Below are 16214 nucleotides of genomic sequence, written 5' to 3'. Positions count from 1 at the left end.
GTGGTTCTGCATGTTGAAGGAGCCTTGGACAAGATACTGAACCCCGAATTTCTCCCGATGGCTGTGCCATTGGTGTGAGTGCAAGTGAATGGTTACTCAGTAGCAGGTGGCACCTTGTATGGTACCCTTAGGCCACCAGTGTGTTAATGTGTGTGAATGCGATATGTAGTGTGAAAGTGCTTTGGTCAGAAGACTAGAAAAGTGTTATGCAAGTGTTGTGCAGTTCATTTACGTTTGAAGCTGTATTCAACTCTCTGGTTGCTTTGTCATGATCCACTGAACTTGTGTTGGTAGCAGAACTTAAAATAGAAGTATTTGCTGAATCATGGAGAAGCAAAGCAGTGTCGGAGTAGATATAAAAAACCCTCAAAATGCCAATGGAAAAAAAAGTTCCTATCACGAGTCAGTGTTATTGTTTTTTTTTTTTTGTCCTTGCCCCTATACTGATTGTTTTATTGAGCAGTTATTTAGTAACAACAAAGACTCAAGTGAATTCTCATGCCTCATATTTAGTTTGCCCACATCCTCTCGTGCCACCCAACTAAACTCCTGTTTCCAGGATAATTGAAATTGTCTGCCTCCATTTCGCCAGCGCCCGATTGGTACTGCTCATGTGCAAGTGTGAACAGAGGTGAGAAGGAGGCGAGATGACTCTCTCCTTAGCTACTTCCATCATCAGCTCCTGGGAAAAAAAGCAATATGTTTAATTCTTTTTTACCAGCTACCCGGTTGTTCAATTGGGCAAGTGAGATGCTAGAGTTACTAGCCTGACATTGTATTTTACTTGCCAGGGCAATCTGGCAAGCCTTATTGTTGAGCCCTGCAATCCAAACCAAAACTGTGGTTCTGGTGTCAGCCATATGGTGTAACAAAGGACAACTTTGCAGTGACCTCTTGCTCACCTGGTAGAGTATACACCACATATAGGCTTAGTCCTTTGCAGCTGCCCAAGTTTTGATTCCAACCTGCAGCCATTTGCTGTCTGTCTTCCCCTCTTTCTCTCCCACCTTTCCTGTCTACCTACAGCTGTAATAAAATAAAGGCAAAAATGTCCAAAAATAATCTAAAAACAAACAAAGAAATACTTGTCTTAAATCTGTTTAACTCTAAAAGAATGAGACTTCTGTTGATCACCAATAAAATGTCATTTTGAAATATCTCTTCCACTCTATCCATGGATGTTAACTGTATCCAAAACTTTCAAGATGTCATCAAATGAAATTAAGTGATATGTACTTGCTGCAAATTTGCAGTGCGACCCTGAAGAATCTGCACTTGTTTATTACAAGGCAGAGTTTCACAGTGGAAGCCTGCATCAGGGTAGCACCAGCCAGGGCTTGACAAAGCATCTGCTTGTGTTGTGTTTGTTTGCAATGAGCTCTGCCTCATTTTGCATAACTTGTGTAGTGGAGGACATGTGACAGAGGGAGAGACTGAGGGCGAGAGAGAAATGAAGACTAAACTAAAAGAAGACAAAGAGCATTTGTCTTTTGCAGCCTTTCCCAGCGCTGTTCCCCTCAGAATATTTTGTTAACAAACTTAATCCTGCGCCTGACTACAAATTTCTTGATGTCATGTGGATCTATTTTTTAAGTCTCTGCGAGAGCAGGTAGAACTGTCATCAACACAAGATTAAAATATCAGATGAATCAGGTGTGTGTGTGTGTGTGTGTGTGTGTGTGTGTGTGTGTGTGTGTGTGTGTGTGTGTGTGTGTGTCACACACAGTGGGCTGTTTTCTCAGTAATGCACTGTGTAGTGAGTTTGTGTATCATTGTGTGTGTTACCATGCCTGGTAGCTTTTGGACAGAGCAATGATGTAATGCCTATGACTCCACTGGGTGTGAACGGTTAGTTTAACAAATAGATTAGCTGTGATGCTGTGATCTATGATTGGAAACTGGTACAAAGTACCAATAGCACAATGTCAGGTGCCCATGTCTCATTATTTGGCCTGGTGAAAAATGAAAACATTCCCCTTATTCTTTTTGAGTGCAGCTAGAGTACAGTTTACTTTGTTTTGAAGATGGGGGTGTATGGCACATATTTTTGGAACATAATAATTGTATTATTTTGGAGCAGAGAACTGAATAGAAGTAGGACTACTAGTTTTGGTGTGTGCAGCCCCCCCTCCTTTAATGTATCCTCCCTTTTTTTTCTTTCTCTCTTCCATCCTCCCATTCTTTCCTTTGCCTCCTACTGCAGTCAGGGATGACGCATCAGTATTGCTGTGGAGCTTACAGGAAGTGTCGTTTTGATAGGCCAGTGGAGAGGCAGCACAGTAGCAGCTCTGACATGCGTATGCATTGCTGAGCCACAGCCAGGGAACACTCGCAGCATTTTGATGACATCACCCACCCCCACACTCTGCTCCCGCCTCCCTCTGTTTGCTGTTGAAACAAGCTCGCTCTCACTCAGAGAGAAAAGAGCAGGCATCAGTAAAAGAACAAGAGCTGGCTGGGAAGAGGAGGGGCTGCTCATGAGCGAATGGAGAGGGAGAGAGCTTTTGGGGGAGGTGGAGGGTAGCTGACAGCGCTAGTGGGCTAGGACTGGCACACACATACACACACAGGAAGAGAAGAGGAGAGGGAATATTGCCGTGCATTGTTAAAGACTTCTGCCGCGTACTGTTTTGCTGCTGTTTCTTCCCTATCTGGAGCAAAAGTTCTCACGCAGTTTTGTCCTTCGCCTCTCTGGATTTTTCTACGCTGAAATGGGGATGAGAGACTCTGTGGATTGGCAAGTGGGCAGCAGGCGCTGGGGTGGAATACTTCTCTAACTAACCAGGCTATACTCTCTCTCCTCTTCTCCCAGCGCAGTTCTACTCTTCCGTGAACTAGGTGGCAGAGGAAACAAACTGGTAGCACTTCTTGGCTCTCGTTCCTCAGCAGCTGCTCACATTGTCTTTCGGGATGCTGCCTTTAACTAGCACCTGTGGAGGGTAGGATTCAGCTCCAATCGGGAGGTGTATGAGGGGTGTTTATTTGCAAGAAGAGTGGAATGTTTGGGTTTTGTGAAATGAAAGTGACCGGAGCTGTGTGATATTTGTGCCTTCTGGTGAAGCCTAACTTTTAAGAGCCGCCATGCTGAGCCTGCAGGATTCGGTCTTCTTTGAGATCAGCATCAAATCTCTGCTCAAGTCTTGGAGTAGTAGCTGTAAGTATCTTGCCAGGCTTGCACACATGTTTACATACCACACTTGGCCATCAGACTTATCTACCACACACAGCCAGCAGACCCGTGCAGTGTTGTACATGCGTGCATGCACTCCAATCTTTGCTTTGAGATTGCCTATCTCCTTCCTGTATAAGAAAGGTGGTTATTAATGGAGTTGTCAGGATGACTGATTATGTTTAGTCCGGGTTTAGCCAGGCTTGTTTGATGTGTATGCAGGTGGCAGCAATTAACCTCTTCCTTCAGCAGAGTCCACCCTCCTCCCCCTGCTCATCATCGTTCTACTGGCTCCTAGTTGTCCCACAGATAATGTTTCTATTGATGAGCATCTGCTGATACACAACACAGGTGGACTTGAAGTACTCTCTCTGTTTATCTGGAAGTGCTGGCTGTTCCCAACTTTCCCTTACTCTTTCTATCGCTGTCAACATAAAAAAAAAAAAAATTAACATCCATATCTCTCCTCAGTCTTCCTTACCACCTCGCACACAATCTTCATCCCCCCTTTTTTTCCTCCTACTTTTATAACCCTCCTCTGCCTTCCCTCCGCCGCAGCTAATGTTTCCCTACTATTGATCCGTCTTCTGGTTCCCTCCTATTATTAGCTTCCCATACAGCCTATATTACATCAGAAATCAAAAAGGCGCTGGCTCCTCAGTCTCATTGAAATCTAGTGATGGACAAATGTGGATGGCAAACAGCAGTGTGAATTGCACAGCTGATGCTGCCTATACTTCCACATAGGTATAAACATGTTTCTTGTGCAACTCAAAATTGCACTTTTCTCGCACATTATTGATATAGTAAAAAAAAAAAAAAAAAAGCTAGAGTATAAAAAAATAAGGGCTGACAATTGTTATGGATTTCAGTTGTGGTATTTGGTAGTGGTACAGTACACGTGACTTTACTGTGACTGCAGAACCTTAGCCACACAAACTCTGACCAAACATTTCTCTTGTTTGAAAAAGGAATGCAAGTTTTCGAGGGATCACCTGAGTTGGCTGACTAGGGCTCAAATAAATTTATTTATATTTGCAATTAATTCCTTTCATTGTGACAGGACCAATGGGAATGGGATCCTCCTATAATGATGTACATAGTTTTATGTCCTAATATCGACAGCAATATTATAATTAGAAATTTTAATGAGGACTTTTCAATAGCTTTTCCTCTGTTTCTCTCCCTTTCACACTCATTTACACACACACACACACACACACACACACACACTCTGATAGCAGTTGGAAACGTGCTGTACAAGTTTGTTCTAGATATGGAAGTTTTGAAGTTTGTTCTAGATATGAAAGTTGTGAAGTTTGTTCTAGATATGTGTGGCATGGTAACTAAAAGTGACTTCACCGTGTTTGGGTACTAATTTGGAACAGTCATCAGACCACATCTTATCACAGAAGATTGCGTTAGGACCTTAACCACACATTGATTTATATGCATGAAGTGGTTTTAAAAGAATCAGTTCTTGCAGAACTCACATGATGCCAGTATTTCAATTTGATTGGTCCCTGCTCTGCTCTGGCAACATGAGGACATGTATCGTGAGACAATCACGTACACATTTTGATAAACTGGTTAGGTAGGAAAGCTGTTAATTATCAGGGTTCCCCACACTGTATTGCAGTAGAGCCGGGCTACCTCTGCCAATATCAGAGGAAATTATTACACTTCTATGAAATATATTAAGCCACATATTTAAGGAGTGAGCTGACAGTTTGGACCATCATCAACAGACAGCAATTTCACTGTCATCAGCATAAGAAACTGTTGTTTTGCATATCTTTAGCTAGCAGGGGTGTATAGTGGTTGGACTGATCTCACTCAGGTCTAGTAGCTGATGTTATGCCAATGCCAACATTTAAATGGTGATGCTGGAATGCTCTAAAAAACGCAGTGTACTTAACTGTGGATACTGTAAAGCAGAAAAGTAGCTCAGTGGCTAAAAGTGTCGAAAGACATCAGAAAGGTCTCTGGTCTGGTGCTTCTCTGTGTGGAATTTGCATGTTTTCCCTGTCTCTGCGTCAGTTTGCTCCAGGTGCTCTGGTTTCCTCACACAGTCCAAAGTTATGCAGGTCATGAAAATAAGAACCTCTTGTTTGCCCAGAGGTGTGAATGTGAGTTTGAACATATTTGTCTTTATTTTGTTATGTGATTGACTGGTGATTTGGCCATGATTTACCCTGCTCCAAACACAGTGTTTTCTCACCCTCATGACTGTTGACAGAATAAGTTATGTTAAAAAGTGTGTATTCACAGATACTGTTACAGTGATTTATTTGTGATATCTTGTAGTAAGACAGATTTCTCATAAAGACATAAAAACATTGTTTTGAACTTGGCAACCTTTGTACCCCCAAAAACAGGGAGAAACTGCACATTGTAGTAAGTCTGTATTCTCTCCCTCCAGATCATAAATAATTGAAAAAATTAAAGTAATATATAAAAATGTTTGTACTCAGGATCCCTAGAACATCTGATCCCAAACATTGAAAAGGCCTCTGTACATAGCATCATAAGATTTTCTGTTAGCTTGGCAGTAAAGCATCCACCTGTTGAGTAAACAGCTTTCTCTCATTTGTCCCTCTTTCTAATTTACCGCCCCCTCGCTCCTCTCTCCCCCATCCTGTGCTGGTTGCCAGTTTTTCATTGGGCCTCTCAAACAAAGAGGGCCTAATTTCAGAAACCCTCTCTAAGCTGTCCTGCTTCAACTTCAATCCATCTAGTCTCTCTTTGTGATGCTTTTCCCCCCATGTTCTGAACACAGAACATGTTGTTAAATGTTCTTTTGTCTTGTCCTACGGTATAAAGATGTTAGACATGTTCAGTTGGAACACCCGGTAAGATTTTGAGGAATTAACACATATGGTGAGTTCACAGCTAAGCCCTTTATTGCTAAATAAATTTTTTGATCGTGATGGAGCATGCATATTGGTTTCCCAATCTATTCCTGTGTTGCACTGTTGTCAAGTTATGGTAACAGATTTCTGCCCTTTATCTTTTAGAATCTTTCATATTTTGATGTTGTATTGGTGAAAAGTAAACTAGTAGTAACTCGTCAGAGTGAGCATGTTGAGGCACAATTGCAGAATTGGCACTGCCACACCACATAAACATTGGCAGTGATTCCTTTGTCTCTCTCTTTAAAAAAAAAAAAATGGACGCACTTGCGGGCCTGCATTCCAACGGTATGTGTGTGTTTGTGCTGTTGTTTCTGGTTGTCCTGACAGGGGAAGTGAGCAGGCGTTTGGGAGGGTTTTATTTTAACTGTGACAAGGTGGAGTCACTGCTCTAATAGTTGTGTAATCCTGCAGGGTGCTCCATTTCTTAAGCACAACCATGGAACTCTGGCAGAGCGGGGCTTATAGGCCTCTCATAACAAAACATAAGCATTTCTTACACCGCAGTGGCAGCTTGTCAGTCCTTTCTATCAGAACTGTAGTTGCAGTACTGTCCATGGTCTAGGTTGTTCTGAATCTCTTCGATACCAGTGTTCTCTTGAGTTGCAGATCTCAGTGTTTTTCAGGCTAAGGCAGACCATAGAAACTGTATTTTGGCAGGTGATTTGATTAGCATATATAATGAGGAAGAACAACTCTGAACAATTGGTAAATCAGAAACCAGTGACAGCTTTATTGCTTCCAAGTTAAGGGCACAGCCTTGAGAAGTAAGACATGTTTCACTTCTTTAAACCAAGCTTTTTTCCCATTTTGAATATTGTGAATACAGCATCAACAACATTTGACAGTACATGCAGTCACAACGAAACATTGTGCTTGAAAAATAAGCTCTCTTTTTATGCCTCTGTGGTGGCAACAGTCGTGGCCCGTGGCGTTATGTTTTCAAGGATGAACTGATTAGATTTTGACGGTCAAAGGTCAAGGTCATTGTGACCTCACAAAACACTTTTTATGGGCTGTAACTCAGGAATTCATACGCTAACGATGACAAAATTTCACACAAATGTCTAATAGGATAAAATGATGATGTCATGCCATTTTATATCCAAAAGGTCAAAAGTCAGCTTCACAGTGACATCATAATGCGTTGCAAAAACACTTTCCTGGCTGTTATTTAATGCCATAAACTCAGGAGCAGCAGGAGTGACATTTGGTCAGGTACTGAAGCGGTGGCACTTATCTTGGGTGCCCAACAGAAGGTTGTTTAGATCTTCTGTGCTGCTGGGTTGAAGATGTGTATGAAGTATCCACTTTTACAAATTGTTGGTTCTTCGCAGCATCAACGATATTTGAAGCACAGTCAACTGTCATAACTACAGCTTTGAGTTCTGTCAGAATCAGCATTATTATCCAAACATTTTCTCCATGAACTTTCACACTAATCCACTAGGGTTGGGCGATATGGCTTAAAGTAATATTGCAATATTTTATACACAATATATATCTCTGTATTTTGAAATCCCCTCTAAACTACTGTGGATTCATAAAATACAGAATTTTTAAATTAAGTACAGTGACAGTAAAGTTAAATAAAATAGCTACTATCATAATTAATTTAAATAAAGTACTGTTATGGTAAATTAAATGAAATACTGTTATAATAAAGTTAAATTAAATATTGTTATAATTAAATAAATCAAAGCAGAACCACTGGTGCTTTTATTTTGAAGCACCCAGATCATCTCAGTGTTGATATTAGCAGAAAGTTAAACTGTTACTGTGGTGCCTTTAAACGTGAGGATATAGTCACTGCAAGCTGGAAACAAACTAACAGCTCTCCAGTTCATATATTAAAAGTATTTGCAAGATGCACTGGTGCTCCATGGTCACAAAATATGACTACATAGTCATGGTCTGGAGCCCTGCAGATACAAAAACACAGGCTTCATCTGGTCACACTATCGTTATAGTCATTAAGTTAAACTGTTACAGCGGCGCCAGTAAATGTGATAATTTATTCACATAAACTTATATTAATGATATTTGCAGGTCAAACTGGTGCTCCATGGTCGCAAAATGTGACTAAATAGTAGCAGTCTAGAGCCGTGGACGTACAAAAACACAGTCTTTCTGTTAGTGTACGTGCATGTGAGAGGGAAACCGTTACAGGAGAGCACTGAAAGTCTCATGTCAGTGGCTTAAAACAAATTACGGTCTATACTCGATGTTTGTGATAGTCATTTTATACATCCCATGTTGACGAGCCAGTATACATTCAGTATAGTCTGTCTGTTGCCCACCCCTATAATAGAGACACAGCAGAACAAGACAAACAAAGCGATGTCGAATCAGTTTTATTTTTATATCCTTATATCACAAAGCAAACATTTGCCTCAAGAGGCTTCATAATCTGTACAGTAAAAGACGTCCTCTGTAGTTGCACCATGTGATGAGGCTCTCTATCAGTCCTCTGTACTCCTCTGTAAAAATAGTCTCCTAATGGAGACAGCGTGTTTCTCACTGGAAAGTCTTCACTGGAGTCATAGATGTCAATATAGCGATAACCTAGATTTTGCCAAAAAAATACACCTAATACATTTTATTAAATTTCTTCAAAGTCTTCACCACAGATATTTTATGAATCTGGACAGACATGGATGTTAACTACAACATGACTGGCTGGTAGAAGCATACAACTACAAGGTGGTAATTCTGGATTATATTTTGCTGGCAAAGCATGCTTCAACTTTTTTTTTTAAGATTTGAATGGAAAAAGGAACATGACCTCAGGGTCATAAGTGCGTCACTTGTTTTTCAGTCAGCACAGTTTCTGGCTTAAAACAGGTAGAAGTTTATAAGTAAGTAACCTTCCATCTTTTTTAAAATCATTTACAAAGATTTACGCAGTGGGGTCAGCTTTGGAAGGGATCGTAGTTTGGCATGTCACAGATGACTGGCATGTCTTGCGTTTTTTTTTTTTGTTGTTGTTTTTTGTGAACTGCAGAAGTACAGTGTTGGGGTATTCATGTGTGTGGACCAGTCAACAATCTAGCTGGCCCAGGATGGGAGAGAAAAGAAGGATGGAGGGGGTAGAGCATGCACAGCACGGATTGGTTATTAGGAGCTGGCTATGTGACATCATTGGGGGTGTTGGTGCAGCACAGTAAACAAAGAGGGAAATGCTTGAAAGGCTCTCTGTGCTGCTGGACAACATGACCACAACACAGCTAACACTTGCCACTACGCTGCTCCTGCCACCTCCCCACTTTCATTCTCTCTATAAAACATAGCATGTCTATTGATTTCTGATTGATTTAATCATAACTGTTAAATTAGTGTATGCTTTAGAATTTTTCCACGGTATTTTATTTCGCTTTATGTTTTAGGGGGTACTAGTGTGGGAGAAGAATAGTCATTTGTGTTGAGATATTGGAGGGAATGGTGGCCTGAGACATTTTTCAGATGTGGTGTTGTGTTTTAAAGGGAGATACTGTAGTATTTAAATTATAATTAGAAAAGAAATAAAAAAAAAAATTGTGGTTATTTTGCCCTTTTTTATTTACAGAAGCAATTTAACAGTTCCATGTTTGTCATCCTATGATAGCTTGTGATGCACATTAATCTAAATTTTATATTCTATAATCCATCAGTTAATTGAAGAAGTAATTGACAAGATGATTGATTATTCAAATTAAAATGATTGCTTATTGCAGCCCATGTAGATTTGTGCATAAAGTCATTAGTACTAACTTTGTTTTTGAATGACCCTGTTATTTAACTTACTCCAATCTAATAATGAATTTTCGAAATGAAACTGGATCTCTGACTGTTTGGATACCAGATTATGTTTTGAGAATCTGAGTAGTCTGAATATCAGATAGTGTCTTGGTGTACATAGTGTGCTACAATTTGATTTTGTTGTTGTACAAAAAGCTTCATATGCGAGGTGTGAGTGTTTTTCTGCTGAAAAACATATTTTTTTCCTGCACTTCTGGTCCTCAATAGTATTCAGACTATTAAGAATGCACGAGTGTTTCTGTGACAGCCAGGAAGAAACAGAACAAGACTTTTCCTGGGAGGGAATGAGGCGAAGGGACAGTTTACTATTGGCTGTCAACTTGGCTGGACTGGAACCATTGTGGACTGGACTGGAAGTCGTGTCCCAGCTGTAGCATAAATCTCAGGAGAACTATTGAATGTCATGAAGCCTGGTTCCTTTGAAAAGATAGCAACTTGGCTCTGTAAGCATGAACTTAGACAAGCATGTCATGATGATAATGCAATTTTCATACATTTCATTTCATTTTATTGGTAAATAGCAACTTGTATGAAGCTGGTACTTAAGTGCTTCTTAAGGTTATTTATTGTTTGACTGTGTGGACTTGCTATCTTAGAGACTCACAGCACTGTTTTTCACTTGCACTAAAGGTTGTATATATTTTTGTTTGTATGATGGTGTACATAAGAGCTGAAATTAGTATTTACCCTTCATGGCTAAAGGAAGAAAAATAAGATAACGCCTACATGTGGTTGTTTAACATCTGTTTCCAGAACTGTGCCCTCTAGCTTCTCGGCCATTTCCCTAAACACCAAAACCCCAAAGATTTGTTTCAACTATTTAAATGGGATGACCAAATGATCTGTGCCACATGCAAATGCGTAGAGCTCTGGGTTCTCTTCATGACCTTAGATGAATGTTTTTCAGGAAGCCAGTCTAAAATACTGCTGAAGGAGCTCTGTGGACATTCAGTTTTACAGTGTTTTGCTTTCCTCACCACTGAACTTCCAGCCTTCCTTTTTGGTTATCTGTAATTCACATAGTTAAGACTTTTTTTAATACACCTATTGTTTTTAAAGGTGCATGATTTCTTAGAAAACACAGTTGACCTCCAGTTTTACCTTAGATTCATGTAATCCTCTTCACCACTGTGAATAATTTGCATTTGCACCAAACATAGTCTTCGGTAAGGGGGGGGTAAAGATGTTAGATCCAGAGAAACAACAAAGCAGACTCTCAACAGTTGGCTGTTAGGGTTAAAAGTTAAACCAAGGACACCATGTTTATATCATATGCACCTAAACCTACTGATACTGGTACTGTAAGAAATCATATATTTTTGAGTATAGTAAGTTAATTTTGTAAGAGCATTTTTCCATCACCATCGGTTTATGTAGATGACTGCTGCATGTAATTTCCTGTGATTTGTTAAATGTAGTTTTAATGTTGTCTAATCAACTCAAATTTATTTAGAAAGCACATTTAAAAACAACTCATTTTGACCAAAGTGCTGTACAAAAGGAATAAGATGCTAAAAACACATACATGAGAAGCAACACAACTGTCAGGTACACAGCTCAAACATTTAGAGACACAGCACACACAGGCACGCATCAGCAGGACTCAAATGCTGCTTGGTTCTTTTTAATCTCCCAAATATGCTAATCTGAAAATTAAAAACCAATAAGAATATCACAATCAGTAACATACATTTGGTACACAGGGTTTGATTTGTCAGCTCAATAATGTATAATGGCAGTTTGATAAAGTACTTGTGGCAGACAAAACAAAAGTATCAACAATAAATCTTCAAATTAAGTATTTTTTTCACATCTGGCCCAACTTGGTCGATCTCTCAATGCAGAAGTAAAGTGCAAAGAAAAAGTCCGTCTTGTCAGCTTGTACATTCCCAGAAAGGGCAGCTGGGGTCACCACCAGAACTTTGAGGACATATCCTGACAGTTGCTAGCATTGTGCTCTTCAAACCGGGCCTTTCTGGCTTATCTTTTTGATAAATGAAGTCGTAGCAGAGGTGAAATGCAGATTTTGTTACTTTTGGACAAAGTTAGGTTAGCTGTGCCAAGTCTTAATGCTAAACTAAGCTAACCAGCTGCTAGCTTCATACTGTATTAGCATCCAGACATGAGAGTGGTATCAATATTCTCATCAATCTCTTTACAAGAAAGTGAATGAATATATTTCTCAAATGTCAAAATACTCCTTTCTGTTTTCCTTCCAGGCTTGCTGCTTGCTTTTTGAGCAAATCAGTTTTGCAAGAATAGCAGTACATTTCAGCTCAACACTGTTGAAAGAGCTGGCTGTAATATTTAGTTATTCTAGATTCAGACATAAACACAAATATTACGATCTTTCTGATTGATTTTGATAATTAATGTTCACATTCCTCTCATGGGAGTTATGATTATTCTTATGTTTGTTTTGAAGGTGATTTGAGCCTAATATGGGCTATATGAGTTTAGAAAATTAGTTTATAATTAGAGGCGTAGACTCAAATGGAAGTAGTATGTTTGCTCTAGTCAGCACTGGAATATTTCTCTCTTGCTCTCTCTCATCAATTCAGTCAACTTGCCTCTTTAGGAAATGTCATTGCTCCTGTGTGGATAAGAACTAGAGCATGACACTGCATACTTTACAAGATTGTGTTGTTCTTAGTTTGACCCTGCTGCTTTGACTCCCACTGTATTATTTTCTAACCTCTACGCTCCTCTCTTTCTCTCTGCAGCTTCTGCACCAGTCAGCAGCAGCGTGAGTAGACGCCGTGCCCCCTCCTCAGTGACTCCCCTCTCGTGGGAGAAACACAACGTTGCCGCCATGTCGAGCATCACCATCGACCCCGAGCTCAAGCCCGGGGAGTTTGTCATCAAGAGTCTATTTGCTGAGTTTGCTGTGCTGGCTGAGAAGAAGATCGAGATGGTGATGGCTGAACCGCTGGTGAGTCCACAGGGGGGTGAAAACCAGTGTCAAGAAACACAGGAAATGAAATCCAATACACAACACGTGATGTGGCGCACACACACTGCTGAGATAATCTCATCTCTTTTGCAACTAACTGCCATGCCTTTAGTCACTTCAGGAAAAAAAGAAATATGTGTGAGGAAACCGGCAGGACAGGCTCATAATCTTCATGTACATGATCTACAGGAATGATAAAATTGTTTATCATTAACAGACTGATTTGCTGTCCTTTCATCGTCCTGTTCCTCCATTAATTCCTTTTATTCAGCTCAGCTCCTTCACATGGAGGCTCTTGCCAGGGTAACATCCTCAGGCTGATAGAAGTCTTACCTCACGCTCATTCAGTCCCTCATTCACAGAAAAACTTCGGTGTTCATTTGCTCACTCATCAACAGGCCTGCTACTAAACCAACAGCAACATGCTATTGTGAGAGTACCAACGTTACAACTCTGCTGGGTTAGAAACACACTTATTCTTAATCTCTCTGTCTCTCTACCAGGAGAAACCCCTGTCCCGATCCCTCCAGAGAGGGGAAGATGCACAATTTGACCAGGTCAGTACAATCATAGTAATGACCAGGAGGTAAAAATGTGTGTGGGTGTATGAAGGGCTGGGTAAGAAGGCAAAAAATGTTATTAGTTAAAATTGTTCACATCAGTCGACATCGGCAATTATCACAATAAATGTCAAATCAGATTTGGCTCTGTTGTTTTTTTGTGTACATAAGGGCTGCAACTAGTAACTACTTTTCAGTTTTGATTAATGTGCCCATTATTATCATGATTCATTTTTTAATTGGTCTTTAAAATGCTCATCACAGTTTCCCAGAGCCCAAACTGAATTCAACACAAAGACTGTATACGTTTACGTCATCATATATCATTTACTATCATTCATAAAAAGCAAATTTTAAAAGCTAGAACCAGGAAATGTTTGACATTTTTTCTTGAAAAATAACCAAAACAATGAATCCAATATCAAAATAGTTGTCAATTAATCTTCTTTTGAAAGACAAACAATTAATCGATTAATCATTGCAGCTCTAGTGCACATTAAAGGAATTTGATGCGAATGTTTTGTAACATACATACACAGAATAGACATGCAGCTAAAAGTAAAGAAAGTTGTCGTAAAAGATGAAGAAATCATACAGTTAATTGTGACTTAAACTTTTATTGTCAGTTCATGACAAACACTTGTTAAACAGTGGAACATTTCTAAAGTAGATTCAAAAATAATTATAATCAACAAAATTTAAATCCATTAAATAATGACAAGACAAGAAATCTTAATTCTCATCAACAGAAACCCTTTGTACAGATGGTGTAAAACATTTTTCAGCCGTCAGTGTTAACAAAAAAACAGATCTCAACTGTGGTCAGTATTTTCTGCCAATTTAAATGCACAGCATGTAATTGTGTGTTTCTCAGTCAAAACAATAGAAAAACACAGACTTTGATGACACTGTGAAGCAGCATAACATCGTTCAAACAACCACCGTTGCAGAGGAAAATCTATCTGACTTGACCCAGGCAGAAATCACGTTCACATACAGGGAAACTGATACGTTTTATTCATGTATGTTACACTATGTCATTTCATTCTAATGAAACTGCTGCAAGTCACGTTAGATAACTTAAACTTGCCAACTTACCTTAAGCATTAGGTGAGTTGACTACCCATACAGCTACCATAGCTAACATGTGGCAAATTCAGTGGTGATGTAGCACTGCTTTTAAGGTGCATAAGCGCCCCCCACCCACTATCAGTGTATGAGTGGTGTAATTATATGACACATTTATCAAACATTTGTTCCATTTCTATCAGGAAAATTAAATTGAGATAATTATTGTTGTCGATTTATTGCCCAGCCCCAGGTGTGTGAATGTGACCAACAGCAGTCCTCTCCCACCTCTGTATGTGTGTGCAATATTTGAGTCCCCAGCTCCACCCACTCAATGGCCCGTCTGTCCCTCATCTGTAGCTGGTGCAGAACTCTATACAATAGGCCTGCCTGCTGCAGAATGCTTTGTTCAGCACAACACAAAGCCAACGAGGATATGGTGCTATAGATCCAGCTGTCCCCATTGTGAGTGAGGGAGAGAAAATGGGTATAGAGAGCGCAAAAGTGAGAGTGTAGAATCGCTGTGTCATCCTCAGCAGTAAATCAGCATTGGGTGCTGGAGTGTATCTGCCCGGCGCCATAAGGGCAGAGGGAGCAGTTGCATAACTCTCCTGCCTAACATCCATCATCCACCTCTCTCATCATGCTGCACTGGCCCTTAAATACACACATACACACACATACACTTAAATAGGTTATGCATACTGACCACCTCGACTCATGTTTTATGTGTTCTCTGAATCTATTCAGTCTGATCTTCAGTTGCTAAAATTCTGATATCTTGCTTTTTGTATTCACTCATTAGTAATAGGATTTACTGCTCTCTCACAACACAGCTGTCACTATACAGCAACATACAGATCATTATAGAGCATCTCTAACATCGGATTTGTCAAGCCTGTAAATGCGGTGCTATTTTTAAAAGGCACAATCTGACGTCATATTTGATGTAATCAAAGTGCTGATGAGGTGTTTGAAGGACGGCTCATTATTCCTGTGGTGTTACATATGAACACTGCAGGGCCATATGTGTGGTGGAGCTGCTCAGTAGTATAGCAACACTATGGCGTGCTCAACATGTCAACCAACACTACACTCTGAATTGTAATCAATAGCTACAGTATGTCACCCGATAGTTGAGAAGACCGTTGCTCTATACTAGACCTACTCAGTTATTGAATATCCACTTTTAATTATTGCTTGTGGGACAGCTCTCTCTGCATGATGTAATCACTTTATTAGCATATTTCACAGGTATTTAAGTGAGCAAGTATTTAATTTGCATGCTAAAAAGTGCGACTAGGTTTATTAGTCATAATGAGTGAATCTAATGTTTCTGTTATTGTTTTCCAGTTAATAAGCTCTATGAGCTCAATAGCAGAACACTGTTTGCCCTCCCTACTGCGCACACTGTTTGACTGGTACAGGCGGCAGAGTGGCACTGAAGACGAGTCTTATGAGTACAGGCCTCGCTCTAGTACTAAGTCCAAAGGGTGAGACTCTCATCTTCATTTCCTTCCTCATTAACAAATCATTTGTAAATGATTGTATTTTTTTCATCAGTTTTAAGATGTACTTTGCTTAAACCGCCTTGTTCACTATTGTTTTCTGTCACGCTTTGCAGAGACGAACAGCATCGGGATAAAGATTACCTTCTGGAACGGAGGGACTTAGCCATAGATTTCATTTTTTGTTTAGTTTCAGTGGAAGTTCTAAAACAGGTAAGCTATCTGAAACTCTGCTATACTGATTAA

At 39.9% G+C, this 16214-nt stretch overlaps 1 protein-coding gene across 13 annotated transcripts in view; it reads left to right on the top strand.

The window, feature by feature from the left end:
* fryl (furry homolog, like) overlaps positions 1-16214 on the top strand; it is an 86547-nt gene that overhangs the window by 16535 nt on the left and 53798 nt on the right. For 10 of the 13 annotated variants that reach the window (XM_049589103.1, XM_049589104.1, XM_049589096.1 and 7 more), the window contains 4 exons: positions 12603-12811; positions 13336-13389; positions 15814-15953; positions 16085-16181. In XM_049589103.1, the coding sequence (XP_049445060.1) occupies positions 12692-12811; positions 13336-13389; positions 15814-15953; positions 16085-16181 (411 nt within the window). In that variant the 5' untranslated portion in view covers positions 12603-12691. Of the gene's footprint in view, positions 1-2414; positions 3155-12602; positions 12812-13335; positions 13390-15813; positions 15954-16084; positions 16182-16214 lie in introns of those variants that run through there. The other 3 variants (XM_049589102.1, XM_049589101.1, XM_049589106.1) reach the window with 2 other exon arrangements.

The sequence above is a fragment of the Epinephelus fuscoguttatus genome, linkage group LG10, assembly GCF_011397635.1.
Source record: "Epinephelus fuscoguttatus linkage group LG10, E.fuscoguttatus.final_Chr_v1".
NCBI classification, from domain to species: Eukaryota; Metazoa; Chordata; class Actinopteri; order Perciformes; family Serranidae; genus Epinephelus; species Epinephelus fuscoguttatus.
The sequence above is the reverse complement of the archived record's forward strand: the minus strand, read 5'-3'. Positions and strand labels throughout refer to the sequence as shown.